The sequence below is a fragment of the Amblyomma americanum genome, chromosome 11 (assembly GCF_052857255.1).
Source record: "Amblyomma americanum isolate KBUSLIRL-KWMA chromosome 11, ASM5285725v1, whole genome shotgun sequence".
In the NCBI taxonomy this organism is placed as follows: Eukaryota; Metazoa; Arthropoda; class Arachnida; order Ixodida; family Ixodidae; genus Amblyomma; species Amblyomma americanum.
Genome location: NC_135507.1, coordinates 27417779 through 27426858, shown reverse-complemented (window position 1 = coordinate 27426858; position 9080 = coordinate 27417779). Strand labels below are relative to the sequence as shown.

The following is a 9080-nucleotide window of genomic DNA, read 5'->3' as shown; positions in this document are numbered from 1 at the left end:
ATTTTTAACTGTTTCCTTTTCTCTTTGTGTATGATGGCTGGGTTCACTAATGGCGTGTTGCGGGACAACACTGTGATCACAATGCAGTACCGGAGGATCACACTGTGACTGCGATTCTGGGCCTCATGGCGGCATCAGCATCATCACCGGGCATGATGATCACGCGCGCCCGCGAGGCCTGCGGCTGTTCTCGACACGCGCAGGCACTGCACAGCCCTGCGGACAGGACGAAAGACTATTAATCTCCATGGCCGACACGCAGTCAACCCGCAAGAACGAAGAAATTGGCGTCGGCGCGCTGCTACTGATCTGGCTCGGAGGCTTCGCCCTGGGCTGCCTCATCGGCACCTCCGGCGTCGCCATTTACGCTCACTTCTCCCCGTCGGACGTGAATGTAAAGCCTCCCGGCGACGAGAAAGCGCAGGCGGCCGTGTGCTATGCTCCTGGTTGCGTCGCGACCACCGAGCTCCTGCAGGACAACATCAACCCCCTGGTCGCTCCGTGCCACAACTTCCAGGAGTACGTGTGCGGCCGACACGAGGGTCCGGAGCGCAGTCTGCTGCGCAGTGAGCTCAATGACGCCGAGATGCGGATGGCGTACAGCGTCCTGTCCCTGAATCAGTCCGTGCTCGGAGCGCGACGCAAGGCTGCAGACCTGCTTAGGACGTGCGAAGACCAGGGCCTGCTCAAACGCAAGTATGTCGATCGTAGCCCTTCCAGACACATGCGGTGTGCACAACATGGAACGTAGTACACTCTTTGTCAAAAATATGCAGTCCAAGGGGTTTGCTTCCAGGCCGTGTAACGGGGTTCTTAAGCACATATGACAGTCCTGAGCTTGGGAGGGTTGAGGACTTGAGTTCCTCCGCCTGCGTGAGATTAGGGTCCCTGAGTGTGCGAGATCAGCCACGCTGCAGGGCTAAGAAGCAGACCCCTTGGACTGTATACTTTTGACAAGGACTGTGCAGTCATGAGCAAAGTGCCCCCCGCCCCCTTTCCTGTTGCCAAGCTTGTCGCTCTGCATGGTTTAGCCACCTGACGAAGCCCCAAGTTCTGGAGGACTTCGTCAGGTGATTTCCATGCAGAGCGGCAAGCTTGGGAATATCAAGGTGGGCGGGGGAGGGGGGTGGCGCTTACCTTTGCCTGCGACTGCATGTACAGCCCGACTGGTATGTGGGGTTTGACATCCCGAAGTTCAGCGTCGGCTAGCTGTGAAGAACGGCGTAGGTGACGAGTGCCAGAATAATTTCGACCACCTAGCTTCAGGAGTTTCTTAACGTGCGATGGCGTTATGCATGCATGCGATGATATGAATAGGATGTAATGTCATGCCTGTGCAATGCCATCACACCCCGTAGTACACGCGAACAGGATCATCTACACCTAGGACGTAGGTGCATGATAGCAATACGCACGATTAATTATTCGACCTTGCACAGATATCAGTATGCACCCAGTATCAAATTCTAGAATCATTAGCGGATATTCTATTCGTGTGGTCAGGTCGCCGTGGTGGTTCAGTGGTTACGGCGCTCGGCTGCTGACCCGAAAGACGCGGGTTCGATCCCGGCCGCGCCGATCTAATTTTGTTGGAGGCGAAATTCTAGAGGCCCGTGTACTGTGCGATATCAGTACACGTTAAAGAGCCCCTTGAGGTCGAAAGTTCCGGAGGCCTTCACTATGACGTCTCTAATAGCCTGAGTCGCTTTTGACGTTAAACCTCCATAAACCAAACCATCTATTGATGTGGTCCATATCCCGAATCTATGGGTTGGTTTTATCGGGTTTAACCTCCCAAAGCGAGTCATGCTATGACGGACGCTGCAGTGAAGGGCTCCGGTGGTTTCGACTGCCTGGGGTTCTTTCACATGCACTGATATCGCACTGTAAATTGGCCTCTAGCATTTCGCCTCCATAGAAGTGCTACCACCGCGGCCGGGATCGACCCTCGCCTTTCGGGTCAGCAGCCGAGTAAGATAACCACTGAGCCACCGTGGCGGCTGTTATCACATATGTGATAGTCGATTTATATTCTGCCTCCTTTATCCCTTTCCTTACGGCGCGGTTCAGGTGTCCAACGATATATGAGACAGATACTGCGCCATTTCCTTTCCCCCAAAAAACCAATTTTAATTTTTTTTTATATTCGATATCAGGAATGTGATACTCGATTTATGTTGCTGAATATCTCGAATGTGACTGCACGTTCTTAACAGTGGTGCCAATAGCAAAGAAACCTTACTAAGCTAAAAAGCAATACAGAGTACAAGCACCAAAGCGTGGGAGGAGCTTTCAGTGCAGGACCCTAAAAGCAACAGCCGCCGCCTCATCCCGGTCTACGGACAGCCAAAGCTGTCCGAGGGCCAGGGTTCGTTTGGCAATGTTGGCCTGTCCAGGGCTTTTAAGAAGGGCTGAGAATAATAATAATAATAATTGGTTTTTTGGGGGAAAGGAAATGGCGCAGTATCTGTCTCATATATCGTTGGACACCTGAACCGCGCCGTAAGGGAAGGGATAAAGAAGGGAGTGAAAGAAGAAATGAAGAAATGGTTAGAAACGGGCTGTCTGGACACTGCTGGACTGCGTCGATGATCCTGGGAGCAGATCTTTAGGAAGGGTACTGAGGAGGTCTGCAGTCGTGATGGAAGAGCTAGTCCTTCACAGTCTGACGCCGCGCGCGCCGTCTTGTGTGCAGTGCCGCAGCAAACCGTGCGTTGCTGCGGAACTTCATGGACCATCTGACGCTGTCCCTGAGACCCGCTGCTTACCAGACAGCGGTGTTGACTGCGGACCGCCACCTCACTCTGCACGTGGAGCTCGCATTCACCTACGCGCTGAGCGGCCTCTTCACCGTCCGTCCTAGCACGCCGCACACAATCCGAGTGGCCGCTGACCTCCCCTTCATGCAGGAGACGAACAGACACCTCCATTCGCCGGACTACTTCCATGTATGTTTATCGCAAAGCAGGGCCTGCAACCTGGAAAAGTCGCCGGGACACCTGATTAAATTACGTGTCACGATAACATTAGCAGCGCTTGATACCCTTACTGGAAGTGACGTCTTCCTGTTTGATGACGTCACTTGCCTCCAGCCAATCGGAATCATCCGGTCTAGTGACGTTAATTGCCTCCAGCCAATGGGAATCATCCGGTCTAGGGACGTCACTTCTCCCATCCAATCAACGAATTTTATGATCGATTACTCATTTTTTGCTGATGAGGCTTCTAATGATATCGTATTAATACGTGGAAACAATTTTCGTCTACCGTCACAGCCGGTAAGCGCCATTTAATAATAATAATAATAATAATTGGTTTTTGGGGAAAGGAAATGGCGCAGTATCTGTCTCATATATCGTTGGACACCTGAACCGCGCCGTAAGGGATAAAGGAGGGAGTAAAAGAAGAAAGGAAGAAGAGGTGCCGTAGTGGAGGGCTCCGGAACAATTTCGACCACCTGGGGATCTTTAACGTGCACGGACATCGCACAGCACACGGGCGCCCTAGCGTTTTTCCTCCATAAAAACGCAGCCGCCGCGGTCGGGTTCGAACCGGGAACTATTTGAAAACTTGTGCCATTTAAAAGACGGAGTAGAAGCCTATTTACCATCGGGTTTATAATTCTGGGTTATTATTATTCTGTGAAAATTACCTAAGATTGAAAATTCACCAGGTTTTCAAGCGTTGCCTTCAAGAACGTGCGGCTAAATAAACACAACAAATGCTTACAGCAAGGTACACAGGTTAAAGTGTTTCAAGATGAAAAAATTCCAATTTTATGTTCTCTTGCGCAATTATCTCACAAGTTACTTTTTTAAATAAAGTCTCACGTAAGGGGGTCATGGTTTACTGCACAGTTTGTTTAAAGGGTTAATTCTGTCCACCTTTTGAAGTTCTGACAATAGTAGTTTATATAACCTTGATATCTTTTTTTGTGACGATGCTGACGTAAAAGCGAACGTTTCGAACTTTGAAGTGAAGTGTTCGGAATTTCTGTTCAAAGCTCAGAACTTAATTCCGATGCGCTTTCAGGCACTTATTGTTTTCAACGCCGCCATTCTGAGATAATGTCATAAATTCCTCTGCAGCAGCACAGCACCGAAACGAATAACGATTATGATTAACCAAGAGCTCATTTCTGAAATCTAAGGTTCGACGAAATCTCGTCTCGTCGGGTGAATACATTGGCGAAAATAACGAAGCGCCGACCAAAAGGTGTTGTCAAGATGGAAGGACGTTTCGACTTCCACACGGAAGTCTTGTTCACTCTCATTTGTTCACGCTCATTTCTGTTTCCATCACCTCTGCCGTCCGCAGGCCCTCGTCGTGGCGTACACGGGTCATGAGGACTTAAACCTGACCACGGAAGGACTGAACTTGTACATCGACGTCACCCTCGCAGTTGCGGCTGTAACCCGACGCCAAACCTAAGCCCGTTCACCCCTGGTCAAAGTCCGAGACGTGGCCTTGCACGGAGTCAGCGCCGACGCGTTCGCGAACGCCATCGAAGAGAGCACCCCCTACGCACGCAGCGCGGACGTCGAGCTGGACGCCGTGGTCCCCGAAGTCGTCAAGAGCGTCTGGCAGAAGTGGTCCGTCGTGGACCGCTACCTCTGGACCAGCTGGCACGTTCTGGCACAGTGCGCACTGCACACCAGTTGGTACGTTCGCGTCCAAGGTTGACGACAGGGTGCGCACTCTGGCGTGCTTCAGGAGAGTGTCCGCAGTCTTGGGGCCACCGCTGGCCGCCGTGCATCTGTTTGCCGAAGCTGGCGTCCAGGAACTGGTCGGGGGCATGGTCCGAAACCTGTCCCACTGCCTCACGAAGAACGCGTCCCAGTGGGTGCGGAAGTTCGAGGCCAAACCCGTGGTAGGACTCGCGCCTTCGATGAACACGGAGAGCGCGTTAGACTCCTACTACGAGTCGATTCCGGTCGGAGACAGGAGGTCGTTCCTGTCGGACTGGCAGAGGGTGGCCGCCGTGAGGAGCCGGAGGATAGCGCCGCAGGAGCTGCACGTCGACGCCTTCCAGGAAGACGTGTCCGTCTTCCCAGACGGAAGCGTGGTCGTGCCCGCTCTCCTTCTGAAAAGCCGACTGGTTGCGGTCGACGGCCCGCACTCCGTGTACTATGGAGGGCTGGGACATACGGTCGCAAGGAGCATGGCTCAAAGGTACTGTACCCACCGTGCTGTTTACTTTTGTAGGGGCAAGATTTGTTAATGCATACAAAACGAATTAAAATATCGTCATCATCATCATCATCATCGTCATAATCATCATGAACATTATATTTTATTCTCATTGTAGTATTCCAAATTGCAAAAGACTTGCCGGACCAATAGCCAAAGGCTATTTAGCGGCGGAACTGTGGCGCAGTTGCAAGTGCCGCCAGTCCAGGGTTACTGCGCAGATCAGCTTAGCAAGCCGATGAGCCCAAGCTATATCGCTTTATAGTTCTAGTGTTTATGACCAAAACATTAGTGAAATGGTGAGTTTCGCCACATTTGGCATAACTGGAACGTCAGGAATGCGACGCATGAACTGCACAAAATAAATCGATACCAGCTGTGCGTTTGCTCGGAGGCGTGTAATAATAATAATATTGGTTTTTAGGAGAAAGGAAATGGCGCAGTATCTGTCTCATATATCGTTGGACACTTGAACCGCGCCGTAAGGGAAGGGACAAGGAGGGAGTGAAAGAAGAAAGGAAGAATGAGGTGCCGTAGTGGAGGGTAAACATTTGACAAATTGTGTTTTATGCATTTTGCCATCTCGCTAATTTGTGCCTCTGCCCACCTTGTTGGGGTGAAACCTCGGCCTGAAATCTCCACTGCACTCGTCAGGAATCGACGATTTTTTTCTGTGCGATGTCAGTGCGCGTTGAAGAACCCCAGGTGGTCAAAATTTCCGGAGCCCTTCCCTAGGCGTCCCTCGTAGCCTGAGTCGCTTTGGGACTTTAAACCCCCCTAAACCATAAACAGCGATATATAGCTTTAACGTGCACTGACATGGCACAGCACACGGGCGCCTTAGCGTTCTTATGGAGGAAAAACGCTAAGGCGCCCGTGTGCTGTGCGATGTCAGTGCACGTTAAAGATCCCCAGGTGGTCGAAATTATTCCGGAGCCCTCCACTACGGCACCTCTTTCTTCCTTTCTTCTTTCACTCCCTCCTTATCCCTTCCCTTACGGCGCGGTTCAGATGTCCAACGATATATGACACAGATACTCTGCCATTTCCTTCCCCGAAAAAACCAATTACTAATAATAATAATAATAATAATAATAATAATAATAATAATAATAATAATATAGCTGTTAAAATTCGTCGGAGGCACTTAGATTTCTCTTAGCTGCGGGAAGGCGAATGCCGTTTGCGACTCATTGCGCTGATTTGCAATTTTTACCCAAATTATAGATCAGGTCACGTGACCTTAAGATAACGTGACATTACAAGGTGACATGACATGGTGGCGATGTAACGGACGGACGGTCACCGCGAGTATGAGCCATTAAAGGCTATCGCCTTAAAAACAGACCTACCCTCCGAGACCTTAACGCAATTGTCCACGTGACATATGACGTCACCACAGAGACGATCACATGACCCTTTGGTATGTGGCCTATTTATTATCTTCGTCACATGTAAACCCCAGAACACATTTTCTTCCTCTACCCTTACAAACTCAGCTGCTGCTGAAAAGCGTCTCGCATTCTGTGAAAACCTCTTGGTCTTCATGTTTTAAACACACGTCACAGGTTCATGCGACCGGACGCACCCGACGTGCTTCCATGCGCGGCTGACAAGGAGGTCTCAAAGGCGCCTGATTTCCGGGAGAACCTGCTCGCCTATTGGTGCGTTCGGTCGGTCTTTGCGTCGGTAACCCGGGGCCGCACAGAAGAGCGGCTGCCCATGATGGGAGTCCTCGATCCCCCTCCTAAGCTGCTGCTCACCATGGGATGCCTCAAAGCAAGTATATTTATACCCTACTACACGGCGTTATGGTGGGTATACAGGGGGGTGGGGAAAAATTTGGTTTTTTTAGGAAAAGAAATGGCGCATTATCTATCTCACATATCGGTGGACAACTGAACCGTGCAGTAAGGGAAGGGATAAAAGGGGAAGTGAGAGAAGAAAAGGAGAATACGGAATAAGTTCGACCACCTGGCGATCTTTAACGTGCACTGACATCGGACAGCACACGGGCGCTTTTGCCTTTCGCCTCCATCGAAGCGCGGCCTCCGCGGTCGGGTTTCGAACCTGGGTGCTCTGGTTCCGTAGACGAGCGCCCTAACCACTGATCCACCGCGGTGGGTGGGAAAAAAATGACGAACTGGTCTTGAGGAAACGAAAGAAGCAGAGATTCCCAGGTGGTCGAAATTAATCCGAGGCTCGCCACTACGGCGCCACTTTTGCTTCTCTCACTGCCTCCTTTATCCCTTCCCTTACGGCGCGGTTCAGGTGTCCACCGACATGTGAGACATACTGCGCCATATCCTTTCCACAGAAACTCAGTTTTCAGTAATAGTCTCACTACTTGGTGGACACCTCAACCGCACCGTGAAGGAGTGGTAGTAGCAGTAGGGAAAAATTTTTATTCAGAGGTGTTTGGGGCACGCAGGCCCATGGGCCCCCGCACGGCCCGACTGCACTAAAAAGTTCATGTTCCTGGTGGCCACGACTTCGGCAGCCCGGTCTGTGGTGATCTTCTGACGGACCGGGCCCTCAGAGCGTAGCAGGGTCTCCCAGTCCTTCCCAAGTGGTGAGGTGCTTCAGGTCCCCCGGGCGAGGATCCACCGGACATTGGAATAGGATGTGGGCGAGGGTGGCAGAGGGGTGATTACAGGCGATGCAGGCGGGGTTGGTGAGAGTTTGTCGTAGAGGGACCTAATATAAGGGGGTGGGAACGTTCGCGTCTGGAGGCAGCGCCATATAGGGTTTGGTGTCAAGGGAGGGGTGGGATGGTTGGTAGAGCTGCTTCTCTCGGTAGGCCTGAACTTTGCTCACCTATCCTTTAATTCTCCTACTTTCAGCACGCGGCAGCGAGCGTGGCTCGGCTTGAGCCAGTAGGCAGGCCCGTGCACTTTCCTCTTCTTTCTTCCTATCAGCAACAGCAGCAGCAGCAGCAGTCAGCACACTCAACGTGTACACGTGCTCCCGGGAGAGCTTCAACGCGGGGGCCCCCTGTGTCCGGTGTATCACACCTCGGTCTAAGCTGCTGACGACATAGTTGCGGGGGTTCCCCGAGTGCGCAAGCATCCAAAGCAGCGCCACGCGGTGGCTGCGGTGGTGGTGCAAAACATTTTTTGAACTATATACAAAAGGCTATTGCTTAGACGGGCCCGGCCCTCACAGTAATTAGGAGCGATCTTTAGTCCTGGACTCCTGTGGCGGGGCGGGTGGGCACCGGTCGAGGTTAATGTGCAGATAGCAGGTACATGGACTCGCCCACTTGCGAAATTTAGCAGTGCAGTTTTTTAATCTGTCAGAATGTAACGTGCTTCCGTGTGGAGAGTCCGCTTCCGTAATCTCGACATCGAGGTTGGAGCTTCGTTGGCCTGCGCAGGGAGGAACGAGGTCGGATGCGCCGGGGAATCTTATGTGTTTGTCCATGATGCCGTCTGCGGTTAAGTCGGTGTTGTGTATGAGTCGTGTGACGTGGTGTTCTGTATCTGTTTTGGACTCCGTGGGATCGATGAGACGTCGAAGGAGTTGCCACGCTCGCTTGGTAGGCAGGTCACCGGTCATGCTGTCAGAATATTGTCCCCAGTTGGAGCGGCAGAGCTCCACTGCATGTTGGGTGATCTGCGTGTGCAGCCTGGACAGCCGCTTTTTCAGAGTACGGTTGTTTATTTTTCCAGGCCCAGAGGTGGGCGAGTCAAGAGTCTAATGCAGGATGCCCTGTGCAGTTTCACTTTAGCTTTAGCTTTATGGGGTTTAACGTCCCAAAGCGGCTCAGGCTATGAGGCACACTGTAGTTAAGGGCTCCGGAAATTTCGACCATCTGGGGTTCTTTAACGTGCACTGACGTTGCACCGTACACGGGCGTCTAGCACGTACTTTCACTGTGTTGGGTGTGT

The 9080-nt window shown here is 51.8% G+C and overlaps 1 protein-coding gene across 1 annotated transcript; it reads left to right on the top strand.

Moving 5' to 3' along the window:
• The first annotated feature begins 240 nt into the window (after positions 1 to 240).
• On the top strand, positions 241 to 7713 carry LOC144109530 (uncharacterized). The gene is made up of 6 exons (XM_077642355.1): positions 241 to 696; positions 2696 to 2948; positions 4318 to 4410; positions 4679 to 5172; positions 6759 to 6973; positions 7622 to 7713. The coding sequence occupies exons 1-6, from the start codon at positions 248 to 250 to the stop codon at positions 7711 to 7713; spliced, it is 1596 nt and encodes a 531-aa protein (XP_077498481.1). The 5' UTR covers positions 241 to 247.
• The last annotated feature ends 1367 nt before the right edge of the window (positions 7714 to 9080 follow it).